Source organism: Dermacentor silvarum, chromosome 10 (genome assembly GCF_013339745.2).
Source record: "Dermacentor silvarum isolate Dsil-2018 chromosome 10, BIME_Dsil_1.4, whole genome shotgun sequence".
NCBI lineage: Eukaryota > Metazoa > Arthropoda > Arachnida > Ixodida > Ixodidae > Dermacentor > Dermacentor silvarum.
In genome coordinates this window covers 144,055,625-144,075,826 of record NC_051163.1, presented here as the reverse complement: position 1 = coordinate 144,075,826, position 20,202 = coordinate 144,055,625, and the positions used below count along the sequence as shown (strand labels likewise).

The window sequence follows — 20,202 nt, the reverse complement described above, 5'->3', positions numbered from 1 at the left end:
TTTCACGATATGCAGGCCTTCCGTCTTTATTAGAGCTCTCGCGGGCTTCTGCATTGTGCCAGCAGCGCTGGCTTCTCAGATTTTGTGCGCACTTTGCACGGTGCAACAAAGGCGAGCGCTTTCCATCCGTTCTTTTTTGGGAAACCATCGACCATGCTCTTCAAAACTTGGACCTCATGTTTTCATGCCACAAACACAAAAATGACGCTGTAGCCAAAATTCTTTACTATGTGGGAATCCGTATGAGGCAGCACTGCGCAAGCGAAGCGCGAAACAGGCAGAAAACATCCCAACAGAAGTAGAGGCTGGCAATTGACTGATGGATTTGCTAGGAAGAGTGGTTTCGACGAGTTTTACTATTTGGTTCCTTTCTTTATTATTGCATCAAAGAACAAGACGTCAATTTTTGTTGTCCAACCTCCTGTATAGAATTCATCTGCACATTAAAAAACAATTGGAAGTTCCGCATTTATGTGCATCTGTTACGGCTGCGTATGTTCATTATCATTTAAGTTTATGCTTAAAATATTCTTAGCATGCAACAAGGACTTCCGAATGGAAGCTGTGAAGTAGTTACCAAGAGGACAAGCAATAGGTTGGTGCTGGAATATTAGAGACTTGGACCAGCAGGGTGGCATCGAGAAGCTCCGGACAAACTCGCTGCCTTCTCACAGCAGCACAGAAAACAAATCATTATGTTTAAAAATTGACCCACAAGATACAGAAGTAGGCATAGTGCATTCAGAGCACTGTCTTTTACCAGCACCATACGAATCGTCGGACACCTGAAGCGATAGTATCGCAGGAGTTAGCAGTTCCCAGCAATGGTCATTAACGATGCTTTCAATCATCTAAGGCAGAGGCGGGGAAGAAGTTAGAAGAACAATCTAAATATGAGCTAATGGCATAGAGGGCAAGTACCATCATTCACTGAAACAATTCATACCTGCCTTATCGTGTTTTAAGTAACATGCATTATAGATTTGGCATTCTAAATAAATACATCACAGAGGTAATTACTCTTTAAGTGACGCATTTCTTTCATTATTCCCGGTGAAGAGGCGCAAGAAACACATCCATTCGTGCGTAAAACGCTAGTGGTTAATCGTCACCGAATGGCCTTGAACTGGCGAGCCCATGGTGATAGAACAGGAGAGGCGGGAAAACGAGCGCCGCAAGCACGTTGCCGCACCACAACAGTGACCAGGTGGGGAGACAGGTCTTGTGGGCTCACAGACACGTAGTTTTGCTGTGCAGTAAAATGTCCGTTATTATCGCAATTTTTGTCGCTTTAAAACGTTGTTTTTAACAGCTTGTCTGCCAGCCTTGCCCACAAAAATAAGTGTACCAGGCTCTATGGAGCTTAAAAATTTCTAATTGGCACCGGTAACCTCGACAAGACTGACACAGAGCGCCAATCACAAGGGCCGCTTGTGTATTTTTCTGGAAGTGTGAAAATTCTTACCAGCGAGTGTACAACGTGTAAAAAAAATATTTGGTTTTCACGCCATTGTGGGTAGCATTGGGCTTCAGGTGCCTGCGCCAATAGCATCAGATGGCGAGTACAAACGTGCACGCACCTACGAAATGCTGCAGACTGCAAATGACAGGAGCAGTGCGGCAAGTAGAGCAGCGTCGCCGCGCCTTCGTGGCCGACCTTGGCCAGCCACTCAGAGGAACAACAAACAGAAACAGCCTGAAACACGCAGTAAGTGAAGCCGCGGTGACCATTGTAGACGTGGCACAGGGGACTAGAAATATCTTGCAGAAAGCGTCGATGAACTTTGCTTTTTAAATCAGCCTGTCCTCTCAGTGATTAATCTTTCAGTAATGTGCTTGGAAACTGACAATTTCTCGATTCAACGATTTTTCATTAACAATAATAGCAACAATATATATATAATATATTGGTTAACACGCCAACGGTGATTTTGGGAAGACAGTAAATACTGTTTCTGCGTACTCGGTACATGCTAATAAAGGCACTGCCGAAGCGGCGCCATTTGTTCATCGTTCCTATTCTACCACCGTGAACCAGCCTCTTCGAAGAGCGTGCCAAGCGCGTTTTGCCTTCTCTGTGAGCTGACTCACGAAAGAGGGTGCGTCAGCAACTTTATTGGGACACCCGAGCGAGCACCATTTAGCCTCCTCAATAATTCTTGCTCAATGGCCTGAGGCAACTTTTTCATCAAGCACCCGTACATCTTAAATTGTTGCTATATCAAATATTCCACCCAAACCTTGAACATGATTCAGCCATATGGGATCCACCTTAAACCATGTTAACTGACCCCTTACAAACCATTCGGAACCTATCAGTTCATTTTATGCTTGCTACATATGTTCGCACTAAAAACATCACATCGATGAAATTGACTCTTAGCTTCCTCGTAATAAGAATAAAGATTTCCCATCTTTCACTTTTTCATAAGCTGCTGTTTTTTTCATAACCACTTTGCCCCCAGGAGTTTATCTAACACATGCTTACTTTTGGCAAATCAGTTCTGCAGAATCCCACAAGGTGGAGCATCATGAAAGGGAAAAATCCATTTGAATGTAGCTATAAAGGAAATACGGGTTTCTTAGAAAAAACGCTTCGCAGTTGAGTAAAAATTCGTCCGAAAAATTCCTCCCGGACCAGGACGAATTTTTCCTAAGCTGTGAAGTGTTCTTTCTGAGAAAACCATATTTCGTTTGTAGCTTTCATGCTACATTCGGCCTTTCATGCTTAGTTTTCATTTTGTGTTAAAGGCCCCTAAACCACCTCAGATATTTTTTGTTAATTTCAAGTAGACATGTGCATCGAGTTCAGAATGCCGTCATGATCAACGATGCCAAACGCTGCAGCGGTACGCCCCGCGCCACAAAATCAAAATAACAATGGGCCTCTTCGATTATCCGTTCCCGACAGTCCCGGACTGCCCAAGATGGTGCTTTCAGCCAGTGAGTGTCACGTATGCAGTCTTTCGGACAGTCCGGGACTGTCAGAGATGGATAATCGAAGAGGCCCAATGCCGTCCTCCTCTCCTGGCCTTTCCGGTATCCTGCAACTTCCAGTTAGTCTGCTAGCAGGTACGCGCGCTCCCTGCTCTTCCTCGTCGTGTTGCTCGCTTGTGCGCGCTTGCAAATCAGTGATTACAGCCCGCAGCGCAAGCGCCAAATTGCTCACTTTCTTACACAGTCGTGCTTAGCGGTCTGATTAGCTGCGCGAACAGGGTACGACAGTGTTGGCCTTTCTAGACGTGCGCGCAACACAGGGTTCATAGCAGCACGCTTTGCATGAGCACGGGTCAGCACGGAACCAACAGCGGGTAGCCGAGAAGCGCTGAGCCGCGGCTAAGGCCCGTCCACGTTACCGGCATGGTAACTCGCCGCATGGCGTTAGCCACACGCGGGCCACCGTTCGACGGCGGTATTGCTCGCGAACGGCAAAATTTCCTTGAATGCCGTAGAGAGGATGAGACCGGGACCCATTTGTGCGGCAGCCTCACCACCGCTGATCACGCGACAGCGCCGATATCGTCGCTAGGCCTTTTCCGGTTCACTTCAAAGCTAAAGTGGACGGCGCTTCGGAATGAATTACCGACACACACAAGCCGCAATATTTTCTTATCACTGTTATTGCTCTTCACAATAATTGTACACAAAGAAGAAAAATACGCGTATACGGCGCCGTCGGCTGTGATGCGAGCACAGCCGAGCCGGTCGTCTCCCGTCGGTAGCCGTGCACTGCAGCTGAGCTCGACAAGTATCGGAGCTATCGTTCATGTTTAACGTTTGAAGTGAATATTGTTTTTCATAGAACGTACAATTTATGCATCACTTTATCTGGCAGAAATTATTTTGCTTGGAACAGAAGCTGCAGCCGATGTTCTCGTCACCGGTGGCGGAGGCGCGCAGCTTCGTGGTTGTCAATTGGCCCATTGATCGTGCTGTTCGACCTCTGGGTGGTTTAGGGGCCCTTTAAGGTAGTGATTCCTTTCAGGCACACTAATCGGTTTTTACATACATTTTTGCACCAGACAAGCAGAAAGCAGGATCACCTTCCCCCCTATTTGCTGCCACAGGAGATGGAACTTTGTTCAAGTGCACCATTCTTAGACTTGGTATGTTCGTTGCCTTGACAAATGTTGGGTACACCCTGTGCGCTTTGAGCGTACACAGCCAATCATTGCTCACCCTCTCAGTCACACACAATCTGATGAAATGAGTGACTCACTTGGACAAGAACAAAGTAACGCTTCTTCCACTTTTTCCACACTTGCTTGCCTTGAGCGTACAGGTAGCTGAAAAAAACATTCAGTTTGCACCCATTAGGTGCATGCCACATGCTTTCACACACACTACACCAGAACATTGATGCTTATTTGTTTCAAGGCACAGGCACAACCTTCAATTGGTTCCATGGGACAACACAAGGTGGTCCAGGCTCACTTAAAGCCCCTTTATCCTGGAAAGTAGCGACACTCATAGATCTTTGCCACCGCATCCTCACCCGCGCCAGTGTACTCCTCGCTTCCCACGCATCGATTGGCTGTGGCGCGCGAAAGCGCCCTATCAGCTGACCGTCATGTCAAGATGTCATGAAACTTGTTTTAGCTATTTTTTACTTTTTTTAAGGCCGCCATTCACGGTCCACATGTTTATCACGCTGCCACCGCGCACGTGTGTTTGCAAGTTAGGTGAGCTTAGTTGGCCAAAAGAATGTCTGGTAGCTGCTGTTAACCAGTGCAGCGAGTTTTCATGCATGGTGTTAGTTCACTGGGTACAGTGCATTGCACATTTATTTATTGCAAGTTAAATTTCGCGTTCATTACAATCTTACTGGCGTGCCCCTGAAGGCTGCATTTATCTCATGAAATTATGTTCCCCAATTAGAAAAACAAAACTTTCAGGTCGCAATAACTACTCCGAGGCTAATGTCCCAAAGCTTTTTCTTTTCTTTTTGCTAATCACCTACCTGTCATGAATGCCTAATCACACCTACAATTCTCTGAACCATTTTTTTCCTTCATTAATTAGTACTCGCATCCCGAGAAGTTGACAGTTTCGTGGAGCCAAGTGTCGGAATTTCTAGAACACCGGCGACGAATGGCTTACATAAAAAAAATTGCGCATCAGTAATGGTTTCCTGTCAATTCAGATAATGTTAAGTTCTTATGCATGAATTGGAGAATGTGGCCTGATTTTTCAAACGCATGCTGTAGGTGCCCATCCTTCAGTTTGCGATGTTCTGAACGAAAAAAAAAAGAAATTCAACCACTGATAAAAGTTATGTCGACATCCGCTGTGCAGTAAGCAGCCAGCAACACGAAAAAAAATTGCGTAATTTATGGGCTTCATTCACAGCTTGTCACAGTATACGAGCTACGCGCATTGCATTTGGCCCCTAATTCTGATAAGATGTACACGATGCATGCTGTTGGTTTATTCTGAAGCGACATAAGCAAAGTTCAAGCGCATGCAATGTTTCCTTTATTGAATGTTCACGCAAGCCCAGAATGCTCCTGACGTAGTGGCATTGGCTCAAGTGTTTGCGGTGCCCTCAGTATAGGTGGATTTGCCGTAGAAAAACATCATGCATATTCCTGCTTTTGTTAAGTTTTCTTTACAGTCACGCATATGAAAGTCATGCTTGCTTTCAGTAGTGTATAAAATATTCACCAAGATAATTTCCAATAGAATCAGGGCAACACTTCACTTCAGCCAACCAAGAGAACAAGCTGGCTTCAGGAAGAGATATTCTACGATGGATCATATCCATGTCATCAATCAGGTAATCGAGAAATCGGCGGAGTACAATCAACCTCTCTATATGGCTTTCATAGATTATGAAAAGGCATTTGATTCAGTAGAGATACCAACAGTCATAGAGGCATTGCGTAATCAAGGAGTACAAGAGGCATACGTGAATATCTTAGCAAACATCTACAAGGATTCCACAGCTACTTTGGCTCTCCACAAGAAAAGTAGAAAGTTACCTATTAAGAAAGGGGTCAGGCAAGGAGACACAATCTCTCCAATGCTATTCACTGCATGCTTAGAAGAAGTATTCAAGCTTTTAGACTGGGAAGGCAACGGCGAATATCTCAGCAACCTTCGGTTTGCAGATGACATTGTCCTATTCAGCAACAATGGAGATGAATTACAGCAAATGATTGAGGTCCTTAATCGAGAAAGTGTAAGAATTGGGTTGAAGATGAATATGCAGAAGACAAAGATAATGTTCAATAGCCTGGCAAGGGAACAAGAATTCAGGATCGCCAGTCAGCCTCTAGAGTCTATAAAGGAGTGCGTTTTTCTAGGTCAATTACTCACAGGGGACCCTGATCAGGAGAAAGAAATTTACAGAAGAATAAAATTGGGTTGCAGTGCATACGGCAGGCATTGCGAAATCCTGACTGGGAGCTTACCACTGTCGTTGAAAAGAAAATTGTACAATCATTGCATTCTACCGGTGCTAACATATGCGGCAGAAACTTGGAGGTTAACAAAGAAGCTCGAGAACAAGTTAAGGACCACACAAAGAGCGATGGAACGAAAAATCTTAGGACTAATGTTAAGAGACAGGTAGAGAGTGGTGTGGATCAGAGAACAAACGGGGATAGCCGATATTCTAGTTGACATTAAGTGGAAGAAATGAAGCTGGGCTGGCAATGTAATGCGTAGGATGGATAACCGGTGGACCATTAGGGTTACAGAATTAATACCAAGAGAAGGCAAGCGCAGTCGAGGTCGGCAGTAAACCAGATGGGATGATGAAGTTAGGAAATTTGCAGGCGCAAGCTGGAATACGCTAGCGCAAGACAGATGTAATTGGAGATCACAGGGAGAGGCCGTCGTCCTGCAGTGGACATAAAATATAGGCTGATGATGATGATGATGTGAAATTAACGCATGAATTGTCTGCACTGCTGAAGTTTTCCGCATACTGTACTCCGCTGCACCATGGATGGAGAGCAAGCCACTAAACGATAGCAATTTTTTAGAGTGCTTCCGCTAGTTTATCTTGGAGTCTTTTATTGAAAATATTAATCACGATGACCTATCGGAAGGTTACCATAGTTGCATCAGTGTCATTAGGCAAATGAATTCCACAATAACGATTCAAACGAGTGAAACAACAAGCGTGCGTACTGATTCACTTCTACGGCACCCGGCGGCCCCTGGCCCGAAAAGCATGCCGTGCGCAACGTGCTGGCTCGTGGGAGAGTGAAATCTGAGAAGAATTTAGGAATAAAGCGCGCGTGAGGAGGACAGTGTCGCTACTTTCCAGAATACAGGGGCTTTAGGCTCACTCCGGCAGCAGCCCTATGGACTGCTTTTGCACACGACAATCAAATTCAATAAAACTAACAAAATAAAATGCATTTAAAGAGTGTAAACGCTCACACAGTGATGCCATTGATTAACTGAGATTTGGAGCATTTCTTGGAGCAGCAAAATGTTCATTTGGGAGCATTTTGGAGCACCGAAATACAGGTTTCTGAGCACTTGGCGGCAAAGAAATGCCAATTGATTTCAAACACATAAAATTGACAAGTGTTATTCCAGAAAGTATTTTCTTGCTGTAAAACAATTCTGCTCTTCTTGTAAATAAGAAGAGAAACCTAAATTTGAGCATGCCTTTCATCAAGACAACAAGCCTGTTCACACAGCGTACCAGTTTATTTCAAATGCATGTTATGAATTTTTCATTGACAGCTGCCAGCTTAGCCATGTTTTCAGCAAGTCAGAAACACTTGGCCAGAATCAATGTCGTCAATGCTCCTCTTAGCCAAACCAGCCTTGATGAGCCCCTGGTAATGCTCAAAAACACTGCTTTAGACGACAGACAACAGGTGCTTTCCTCATAAAGCTGAAGCCTCTGCTCTGGCCGATTCACAACTGGCGCCGACCGATAATCGGGACACGAACAATTCAGACAAGCTCGATTATTCGGATTATTTGTGCTAGCAAAGGTTATATATACACAGCAGATTTTTCTTGTAGCTTTGGCAGGCTGGTCAGCCATATCGCTGTAAAATCTATTCTACAGATTTATCCTCTGCATTTTACTCGCTAAAAACTTTATCGCTCAGTGCGAGCTGCATGATTCCTCGAATGTTGATTCTATCTGTTGTGTACATTCTCACCGACCCTTGTCTAATCAAATTGTACATCATGGAAGCACCAGCGATTATTCTGAAACGAGTCGTGTGTCTGCACGCTTGACCCGCAGATCAGGGGCGGTATTCTGTAAGAGTCCAATTAGTGGACTGTCCATTTCGGCTGTAGCTGATTGGCTGCTGCTTGATTACCTTCTTTTGCTCTAGGTCCTCTGTACTGCATTTTAATGTACGATCTGCTCAAGGGAAACATCACATACCCACTAAGTGAATTCTCTTTTAATTTCGACATGATGACAGATAACGAATGATTATGATTATTGGCGCAAGGGCCAGATGTGGCCAAAGAGCGCCAATGCTATGGTAATAGGCTGCTATGGGTGGTTGAATAATTAATATTAAGACATGGATAAAACATGGCTGTATAGAGGCCTAAAAGATTCGTTGAAATGTCCACAATTATATATGCATTAAAGGTTGATGATGGTACATGGCATGTTATGAAGAAACGGTACATGTATGAAGAGGTAGCACTAGTGCCTCACCCTTAAGCACAAGGACCTGGAGGTCACAACTATCGTAGCAGCAGCCTCCGTTGAGAGGACGTGCTACGAATCATGTGGGCTCATAACGCACAAGACATCGTGTAAAAATTGTAAAACTGATTTATAGTCAAAAATTGGTTCTTCTCCAAGAAACAAAACCGGACGAAGGGGAATGTGGCATCGGTGTGCTATAGGAAAGTGCCTATTGCGTTCAGCCTCTAGTACCCGACACTCCACCAAGACATGGACAATGGTCAGCCTCTCACCACACCTACCACAAAGTGGAGGTTCACCACCAGTGAGCAGGTAAGAATGAGTGCCGTACACATGTCCTATTCGCAGTCGACAAAGCACGGCATCAGTTTGTCACGATTTTGTTACCGAAGGCCAGTTTCGTAGGTGCGGCTTGATTAAATGAAGTTTGTTGGAGGTTTCATGGTCCCAGATGGATTGCCAAAAGTTTCTCAGCTTATTGCGCAAGAAAGGCTTCAAGTCTGTGGGAGGGATTGCTACGGTAGAGTTGCAGCCTCTCATAGTTATGGATGTAGCAAGTTCGTCTGCAAGCGTATTGCCCACTATGCCTCTGTGCCCTGGCACCCAACATATTACGATATATTGGTTAGATGCGTACATAGTACACAGAGATGAGTAAAGGTAATTGATTATTGGATTTTTATGTTTCCGTAGAGACACTAAAGATCTTACTACGCTCAGAGAGTCTGTAAATATGACAGCTCTTTCAAGTTTTAATTCCTTTATGTGTTTTACAGCCGACATTAATGTGTATGCCTCCGCGGAAAAGATACTTGTTTTGGGGTGCACTACATCAGATTCTGAGAAAGATGGACCAATTGCTGCATAAGACACGCCAGCATTGGACTTTGATGTGTCAGTATAAAATTCTGGGCATTGGTATTTTAATTGAAGTTCTCGGAAGTGCGTTCTGATGTGTTCCACTGGAGCGTGCTTTGCAACTTCGACAAATGACGTGTCGCATTTTATCACTTGCCACAGCCACGGTGGCAACAGCCTTGCTGGAGCCATCAGTGTGTGCAAATCTAGTGGGACATTCATATCCTCGCTCAACTCCCTCACGTGTAGTGTAAAAGGTTTTCTCATTGAAGGTCGGTTTTGAAATAGCGTGGCAGACGTGAAATCTTTTAACAGTTTTATAACACGGGTGTTCAGGATTAGATTGCACTTTGAGGAAATATGTGAAGCTTATATATGTTCCTTGCAGGTGGAGTGACCACTCATTAGACTCTACGTATAAACTCTGTATAGGACTTGTCCTAAAGGCGCCTGTGGCCAGGCGAATGCCTAAATGGTGGACGGGATCTAAAATCTTCAGTGCACTTGGAGCGGCAGTGTGATACACCACAGACCCATAGTCCAGACGTGACCGTATGAGGCTCCTGTACAGGTTCATTAAGCAGCCCCTGTCACTGCCTCATGTCGTGTGCGCAAGAATTTTAAGAATGTTCATTGTTTTCAAACAATTGGCTTTCAAATACTTTATATGCGGAATGAATGTAAGTTTAAAGTCAAGCAAGACACCAAGAAATTTATGCTGAGTGTTCAGAGGTAAGCGCTGATCATGGAGCTGGATACTGGGCTCTGGGACAAGGCCCCTCTTCCTTGTAAATAGGATGCAGGAGCTTTTCTGTAGATTCAGCTTGAAACCGTTCTGATCTGCCCATGTTGAGACTTTGTTCAATCCAAACTGAAAGTGTCGCTCGCAGACTGCGATGTTACACGATTTAAATCCAATCTGGACATCATCAACATATACCGAATAAAGCATACTTTGTGGGATAAACGAGCGTAAAGAGGTCATTTTAACAATAAAAAGGGTATAGCTAAGTACACCACCCTGCGGTACCCCAGTTTCCTGTGTAAATGGCCTAGAGAGGGCATTACCAATTTCAACTCGGAAAGTTCGGTGTGAGAGATAGCTTTCAATTACACCAGAGTCCTTCCATGTTTTTCTGGTCACGAAACTCCGCCGTCACGCTATGGGAGAGGTTCATACGCTGCCCAAAGCTGCCGCGACACGGCGCCACTGCGCATCGGAGGGCATCGTTCGCGTACTGAAACGCTTGCGCAGTGCCAGGCGAGCTGAGTGATCGGGTGCGTTCTGTGCTGCGCTATTTTTCGAGTGCTGGACTGTTTAGTTGAAGTGGCGGGGTGGGACAACGATGCCGAACACGTGTTGCGTGCCGGGTTGCCGTTCCGGCTACAAGGGCACGATCGAAAAGGTGTCGTTGTTCCGTTTGCCTATATTGACAAGGAGCAACGCGAGAAATGGAAGCGGGCCATACCGCGGCAGGAAGGTGGCGGTTTTAACTTCGAATCGAAGTATACGCGTGTGTGCGCGAAACATTTCGACGCCTCCGACATCATCACTGCGTACAATTTCAACATCAACGGCGACGCCGTGTCCCTGGAGCGTGAGTAGCCGACGCTGAAGACTAACGCTGTTCCAAGGATTTTTGAAGGCCTTCCAGCGTACCTCACGAAGCCCAAACCTATATTTGCATTATGATTTGTTGAGCAAGTTGTGTGTGCATGTTTAAGTAACAGCTGAAGAAGTGGAATGGTGGTATCTCTAACCAGCCATTTTTTTTAAATTGCTGTATTTGTGATGTGGCTACTTGTGTTCGTTTGAGAGTTGTTTTGCCATGTGTTATGAAATGCCTATGCTTTACACTTTCTTGTTTATAGAAACAACCTTATGCATTGTGCATTTATTGCCATTCGTTTGCTGGTGTTTGTTTCCTGCCCCTTAATACATATCTCTCACGTTTGATGTTTTTTTCTTTATGCTTATTACATCAGATTATTATATCTTTATGCTATCAGTGCTTTTAACAACTTCTTGCATTGTGAATGGTGGAACATTCATGACCGGACACCTCTTTGTGCTGTTTGTATTTCGCTCCACTTATTTTACATGATAAATAAATGATCGTGCTTGTAGGTTGCTTTTGCACCAACACGTTTTATTTCTTTTCTTAATCGAATTATAAAGCAGTTTTTTTTATTTTTCGACCATGATAAGAATATCAGGACCGGTGATTACAACATTTTAACATCCTGTAAATAGTCGCGCATTAAGAACCAAAATACCTAGTCTCATCGTTTCTGCGTCGAAACCACGAGCAGCTTGAATTCAAGTGCTGGGCTTACCGACGCTTCTAAAGGACTGCTTGCTAAGACAATTGCCTAATTACAATACAGCTAGTTTCAACTGTGCAGGTCCTAACACTTCACGTTCGCCTTAATCCGTTGCTAAAAGCCGCACCGAAGACATTTAGTAGTGAATTTTGTCTTGCATTTATCCTACCTAAATCTCATTCAGAAATGGCATCGTTTTGCAGAGAAATCTGAAGCGCACGGAGCAGCTCAATTTCCTTTTCATTGTCATTAAGTATTCTACAGAAGCAGCCTTTTGCAATAACAATTTCATACTTTTGATCTCCGGATAAGATACTGCCCACAGTTTAACAGAAAGTGAACAGATGTGCGCAACGGAGAGTTGGCGCTTACTTACGGGGGTGCAACAGCCCATATGTTTGCATCTGGTGATAAGTGGGACCACTGGCGCTTTGTGCGAATGCGCGGTGTCTAATTTCAGGCAAATATTAAACAGCGGAGCCTACCGAAGTGTTGAGGCGAACGGCCATGACAAAGAAATATGGACCGAGACCGCCCGGCCGTGCACAGCGGACAACACCCGTTTATTTAAATTTAGGTGCATTTTAAAGGATCCCAGGTGGTAAAAATTAATCCTGAGTCCCCCACTACGGCGTGCCTCATAATCGTATCGCGGTTCTGACTCAAAATCCCAGAATTTTTTTTTTTTTTTTGGTCCGAGAACGCCGCAAGCTCCATGTTATGAGCGGCTTTTTTTTTTCGTCCTGGGCGCTCATATCATGACAGAAGACGCAATCTGGCAGTTATTTAAGCATGTGGAATGTTAAAAATAGTTACGTGAAAGTAAACCGACGGTTCTGGAAGTTGAGAAAGCTAGAATACCGAGGCTGCCCCACACACAACCACAGCGGTAGCGGCGTTCGCGGCGTTCGCATGCCCTCCCATGCACGGTTGCGCCTCTAGCGGCGGGCGCTGGCTCTATATGAAACTGAGGCGGCAGTTTCGTGACCAGAAAAGCATGGAAGGACTCTGATTACGCTAAGCATATTGCCACGGATACCCATTCCTGATAAGTCTCTGATAATGCCATAGCGCCATGTGGTGTCATAAGCCTTTTCCATGTCGAGAAAAACTGACAAGAAATATTGTTTATGAGCAAATGAATCGCGTATGTTGGCTTCAATGCACACAAGATGGTCGGTTGTGGACCGGCCTTCTCGAAATCCACACTGGTAGGGATCAAGCATGTTGTTTGATTCTAGGAAATGCAAAAGACGGCGATTTATCATTGTTTCGAAAAGCTTACATAAGCAGCTTGTAAGTGCTATCGGACGGTAGCTTGTTACCAGGGATGGGTCTTTACCTTGTTTCAGAACTGGGACAACGATAGCTTCCTTCCATGCCGCTGGAAGGTGTCCGGCTGCCCAAATGTGATTAAGAAGTGCGAGCAATGTTATCTGTGCGTCCGTGTGTATGTTCTTGATCATGTCATACATAATCCTGTCTGCTCCCGGCGCAGAGCTTTTGCAGGCGTTCGATGCTGCTTTAAGCTCGGCAGTGTTGAATGGACAGTTGTATAGTTCGTTTCCTCTGCATTTGCGGTCCAGTGTCTTCCGTTCTTCTATTTCTTTGTGTTTAAGGAATGTATGTGTATAGCACGCGGAGCTAGATACGTACTGAAAATGTGTACCAAGAGCATCTGCCTGGTCTTCCAACCTGTTTCCTTGATTATTTACCAAAGGCAGCGGATGCGGTTCCTCCCTTTAGCCTTCCGAGCGCATTCCACACTTTTGTTTCTTGGTTACATGAATTTATTCTCGACAGGAACCTCTCCCAGCTTGCTCTCCAAGCCTACCGTCGCGTGCGCCTTCCCTGTGATTTAGATTGTTTGAATTGAAGAAGGTTTTCTGCAGTTGGGTATCGGCGCAGAATGCCCCAGGCTTTGTTTTGCTTTTTCCGAGCTTGCCTGCAGTCCTTGTTCCACCAGGGAACTCGTCTTCCACATGAACGACCTTTTGTTTGAGGGATGAACTTTTCTGCAGCGTCAATAATAAAAGCGGTAAAATATAATACAGCATGATCTATGCTAAAATTACTAATAAAATCTCGTGATTAGTATGTGGATTCTTTAAAACACTTCCAGTCAGCTTAGTCTAGTTGTTTCAACAAGTCCAGTGCCACTGGGAAGTGGTCACTTCCAAGTGGATCTTTAAGCACACACCATTTTAAATCGGGGGAAAAGAGAGGCAGAGCCAATTGACAGGTCTATTGATGAGTAAGAATTATGATAAAGATTGTAATATGTTGGCTCCTTCCCATTGAAGAGACACGCACCAGAGTTCAGAAGAAAGTTTTCTATAAGACGACCTCTTGGGTCACATCGGATATCTCCCCACAACGTGTTGTGAGCGTTAAAATCACCCACAAGTATGTAGGGTTCTGGAAGCTGATGAATAAGATTATAAAACTCAGTTTTTCCGAGAATATAGTGTGGGGGTATGTATGTGGAACATACAGTGACCAATTTATTAAAAAGAATTGCCCGAATTGACACTGCCTCAAGGGCCGTCTGAAGGGGTAGATGTTGACAAGCTACGGACTTGTCTACAACTATGGCTACACCACCGGACGACGCAAGAGCGTCGTCTCAGTCTTTCCTGAAAATGGCGTATTGCTGGAGAAAGTTGGATTGTGTAGATTTAAGGTGTGCCTCTTGAACCTGTGCAGGATTTCTTTAACGTCATCGAGGTTGTGTAGGAGTCCTCTGACGTTTCAATGTATTATTTGTGTATTCATGTTGAAAGTGTTTTTTATCCTGTGCGTTTAAGAGACTAACTTAACTTAGAGAACCCTTGTCGGGCCCTGTGATGCGGGCTTTTTCTTTTTTGGAGCGATCGCAAGATTCTCGCGGCTCCTTAGGCGCTGACGGCGCCGTCTGGCCGGTTGTTGTGTCCATCGCCTCTTGCGAGGCGCTGGACACGCGATCTTACGAGCGGTTGGTTTGACGGGAAGGCCTCACCACGAGGCACGAGGCCCTGGAGGCCACCAGCCCAGAGGTCGATGGCCCCTTCTTGTGAGTTGGCGGAGCAGCGCTAGCTGCAGCCGCAGAGGGGGCGGATGGCGTCACTGCCGGCTCACTGTGTGTGTGGGCCGAACAGCAGCCGGAAGCCGTTGCGACGCTGCCCCCTGACGCGCCACTTCGGCAAAGGTGTTCTTTGGCAGGTCCCGCCTTCGTGCCTCTTTGAACGAAATATTTTCTTTGACCTTGATTGTAACGATTTCTTTTTCCTTCTTCCACGATGGGCAGGACCGCGAGTAGGCAGCATGCTCGCCGTCGCAGTTCACGAATTGCAGTTTGTTTTCACAGGATTCGGATGCATGTTCGTGGGCACATTTTGCACAGGTGAGGCGGCCACGACAGTTCTGCGAACTGTGGCCAAATCTTTGACACTTAAAACAACGGAGAGGATTCGGAATGTGGGACCTGACTTTGATCTTTATGTATTATCCTGTCTCTATGGTCTCGGGCAGAACACTTGTACCGAATGTGAGAATAAGGTGTTTCGTTTGGATCTCTTTGCCATCTCGTCTCACCTTAAGTCGTTTTACATTGATCACATTTTCATCTTTTCAGCCTTCTAGAAGGTCAGCTTCGGTTAGGTCCATGAGATCATCATCTGAGACGAAACCACGAGTGGTGTTCATCGTGCGGTGCGGGGTGACTGTTATCGGTATTTCGCCAAAAGACACTAAACTATGTAACTTTTCATCTTGTTTTTTGTTGCGGAGTTCCAGCAGGAGATCTCCACTTGCCAACTTTGTAGCCTTGTAGCCTGGTCCTATGGTCTTGGTCAAACATTTTGCAACGAGGAAAGGTGATGCAACTCTTACGCTCTTGTCTGGCTTCTCACTAAGAATAACGTGAAAGCGCGGAAAAATTTCTGTTTTTTGGCCAAAAAATTTTAATGCTTCGGTGCGCCCCCGTTTCTGGCGGCGATCAGGAAGTGTGGGAAAGGAACTATCTATGTATGTGAAATTTGTTTCAGTGGTCAGCCACCCACCATGGAACAAGACGGCAAGTTGGGCCAGTTGGTTGGGATTCATCTTAAGTATCGTAACAGCGCAAACAATACAGGGACAAAAGGAAGGAAAAACGACAACACGGCGCTGACTCTCAACTGATATTTTATTGAAGGATCGTCTAATATATATACAAAAAAGTCAAAGAACCATGACTTGCGCAAGACACAGTGATACATCAAGGCCGTGGCGACAAACTAAGCATAATCAAAAGTTGCAGAAGTAATGAAATTCCTTGTCATGAAGAGCGATCGACGGTTCACTGATGCATTCCTTGCCCCTAATCGTTATATTGTATGCCTCAGCGATTTCTCTTGTCAGCTGGTTAGTGTGTTTAAAGATGATAGAAGTCTTATCAAACACACTAACCAGCTGACAAGAGAAATCGCTGAGGCATACAATATAACGATTAGGGGCAAGGAATGCATCAGTGAACCGTCGATCGCTCTTCATGACAAGGAATTTCATTACTTCTGCAACTTCTGATTATGCCTAGTTTGTCGCCACGGCCTTGATGTATCATTGTGTCTTGCGCAAGTCATGGTTCTTTGAATTTCTTGTATAAAATGTTACGCGAACGAAGAATTAAGTACAGGAGACTATTTACAAGTATATTTACAAAAGATAGCTGCAGCGCTGGCCAGATCAGCCGATAGCTCGAGAGCCCAGAGCAGTTCGTCTTCTTCGTCTAGGCGCCCGTGCGCCTCGTTCAAACAACCAAATACCACACACGTGTAGCATAACCCTCGGCGGCAGAAGCGACGTCCCGGAGCGTCTAAATGTCATCACTGGGAGGGTGATACTGCTTCAGTCGTGTAACGTGCACGATATCACTGGACTGGGAAGCAGATGGGGTGTCAGGGGCGATTCTCGTAGGTGACGGGAGTCTGTCATATGTAAGAGGCCGCCGGTGGCGCGAAAAAGAAAAGGAGCACGAGAAACACGGGGTTCCAAACGGCGCGAGCGCGCGAGGCGCACGAACCGAGATATAGTCGAAGGATGAACGGCGCTGTCCGTGGAGTTTCAACGTGGCACCGGGTCAGGAAGGTCGCATCTCCAGCTATGTTCTGGCGACGGGAGACTTGGGGGTCTGGTTGAGTTCGTGACGCTGGCCGTCCAAGGTGTGGCGGTCGACCTCGGCAAGTTCGGGCGAGGCTCCTGGACGGGCTGCAGCTTCTCACGGCAGGACCAGGCACCCCAGAGAGGATCCCCCTTCTGTGGCAGACCGGCACGTTCTAATCTCCTCGGGATGACACGTCGGCACTCCTGAAGAAGTTGCGACGCATCCCGACGTTAGGCCTAGGCAGGTGGGCCTAAGCTACGACGAGCGCCATCGCTGACGAGCTGACGAGCTCATCACGAACGAATTACCGACGAGCTCACCACCGACAAAAGAGAACGCGAGTCGTCGGCATCTACGGGAGCAGCGACACCCGAAGGAATGCGACTTGGACCCGACATAAGGAACTTCAAGTTAGCAATTCGAGCCCATGTTTTTGTTTGCGACGCAGTTAGGCCGAATGCAGGGTGGCTAGACTCCGCGCTAAGACTGACCGAGAGACTAAGGCGGAGCGAGGCTCCGAAACTGAGATAGTTTTGTTTAAGTAGTCTCTAGTTAATCTGAGTTTGCTGTTTGAGTTCCAGTGAAGACTTTTATTGAACCAATTTTAGTTTCGTGTGCCTTTAGTTTTGAGTTACGGTTTTAGTGTTGTGTGCCGCGTGCTTCTACCGTTCTTGTAAATATTAAATCCTCGTTTGCTGTGCCGCCAGGCGTCTCTCTCCTCCATCGAGAGTAGCGCATGCTCGCAACTCTCCGCACTCCCAAGTAAAGGTGACAGAGTCACGGCATGAATCACTCGGTAGGGGCCTGTGTAACGAGACAGCAGTTTTTCTGACAGGCCGACCTGAAGCGACGGAGACCATAGAAGCACCAAAGAACCAGGCGGGAAGTGCACGTCGTGGTGTCGCTGGTCGTACAAACGCCGTTGACTCTCTTGGAAGTGCAGAAGGCGGCCACGGGCAATTTCCCTTGCGTGGGCAGCGCGTGCGACGGCGTCAAGTGCATATTCACTGGTGGGTGCTGCGTGAACAGGGATGCTTGTGTCGAGGGGCAGTGCTGGTTCTCGGCCGAACAGAAGGAAAAATGGCAAACAACCGGCTGTATCGTGGCGCGAGTAATTATACGCAAAGGTGACAAACGGTAGAGCGAGGTCCCAGTAAGTGTGGTCGGAAGACACATACTTCGCGAGCATGTCTGTGAGAGTGCGATTAAGACGCTCCGTGAGGCCATTCGTTTACGGATGGTATGACGTGGATAGCTTGTGCCTCGTGGCACAGGACTGCAGGATGTCCGCGATAACTTTTGACAGGAATGTCCGGCCATGGTCTGTGAGAAGTTGTCGCGGAGCTCCATGTAATAAAATCACGTCGCGTAGAAGAAAATCGGCAACATTTGTGGCGCAGCTTGTAGGGAGCGCTCGGGTGATGGCGTAGTGCGTCGCATAATCTGTGGCCACAGCGATCCACCTGTTCCCAGAGGTAGAAAGAGGAAAAGGACCAAGTAAATCTAAACCAACCCGAAAGAATGGTTCCGCGGGAATGTCAATTGGTTGAAGGTACCCAGCAGGGAGCGTCGACGGTGTCTTGCGTCGCTGGCATTTCTCACACGCAGCTACGTATCTTCGAACGGAGCGAGCAAGCCCTGGCCAAAAGAAGCGTCGGCGGATCTGGTCGTAGGTACTTCACACACCGAGGTGACCGGTAGTGGGGAGGTCGTGAAGTTCGTGGAGAACAGCCGAGCGAAGGTGTTTAGGGATCACAAGGAGTAATGCTGGGCCGTCGGGGTGAACGTTGTGGCGGTAGAGTACGCCATCTTGAAGTGTGAATAAGCGAAGCGAGCTGTCAGCAAGTGACGATTCCAGGCGGTCACTGATGACACGCAAGGAAGGGTCACGGCGCTGCTCGTCGGCGACATGGACCAGTGGAAAAACAGAGAGAACGCAGGCGTCGGTGTCAGTATCAGACGTAGAGGTCGGGTCTTGGACTGGGTAGCGAGAGAGGCAATCTGCGTCCTGGTGTTGGCGTCCCAACTTGTACGTCACTGTGTAGGGATATTCTTGTAGTCGGAGAGCCCAACCACCGAGCCTACCAGTAGGATCCTTGAGCGACGAAAGCCAACACAGCGCATGATGGTCTGTGATTACTGAGAAGGGCTTGCCATATAAATATGGGCGGAACGTTGAAACAGCCCAGACGAGAGCAAGACATTCACGCTCGGTAATCGAATAGTTGCGCTCTGCAGTTGTCAGGAGCCGGCTAGCGTAGGCTATAACGCAGTCGTGTCCGTGTTGTCGTTGCGCTAAGACTGCGCCGATCCCATAACTACTGGCATCGGTTCGGACCTCTGTAGGTGCGGACGGGTCAAAGTGGGCCAAGATCGGTGGATTGGTCAGAATCGTGATAAGGCGTGAAAATGCGGCAGCCTGAGGGGAACCCCACGTAAAAGGCACGTCTTTCTTCAGAAGTTCAGTGAGTGGTCGAGCGATTGCTGCGAAATCTTTCACAAACCGTCTGAAATAAGAGCAGAGCCCCACAAAACTGCGGACGTCTTTGACAGACTGAGGTACAGGAAAAGCTGTTACTGCTCGAACCTTCTCCGGGTCGGGTTGTACTTTGGAAGCATCGACGAGATGGCCAAGCACTGTAATCTGTCGGCGCCCGAAGTGGCACTTCGATGAGTTTAATTGGAGCCCAGCCTTGCGGAAGACGTCAAGGATAGCTGCGACGCGCTCAAGGTGCGTCTCAAACGTAGGAGAAAACACAAGGACGTCGTCGAGGTAACAAAGGCAAGTTGACCATTTGAAACCTTGAAGCAGAGAGTCCATCATCCGTTCGAACGTGGCGGGGGCATTGCATAAACCAAACGGCATAACCTTAAATTGGTAGAGGCCATCTGGAGTGACGAAAGCGGTCTTTTCTTGGTCTTGGTCATCGACGGAAATCTGCCAATAATCAGATCGAAGGTCAATGGACGAAAAGTATTTGGCACCGTGAAGACAATCAAGAGCGTCGTCAATTCGTGGTAATCGGTAAACGTCCTTTTTAGTGATTCGGTTTAGGTGGCGGTAATCAACACAGAAACGCCACGTGCCATCTTTCTTTTTGACGAGCACCACCGGCGACACCCAAGGGCTCGACGAGGGCTCAGCAATGCCTTTGGCAAGCATCTTGTTGACTTCCTGCTGAATAACTTGCCGCTCTGCCGTGGACACGCGATACGGTCGGCGATGAATGGGAACAGCATCACCAGTGTT

General features: G+C 46.7%; 1 protein-coding gene across 1 annotated transcript in view; it reads right to left on the bottom strand.

The window, feature by feature from the left end:
• LOC119431026 (calcium-dependent secretion activator-like) overlaps window positions 1-20,202 on the bottom strand; it is a 629,635-nt gene that overhangs the window by 440,028 nt on the left and 169,405 nt on the right. The window contains exon 9 of the mRNA XM_049657435.1: window positions 4,220-4,286. Within this exon, the coding sequence (XP_049513392.1) occupies window positions 4,220-4,286 (67 nt within the window). The remainder of the gene's footprint in view (window positions 1-4,219; window positions 4,287-20,202) is intronic.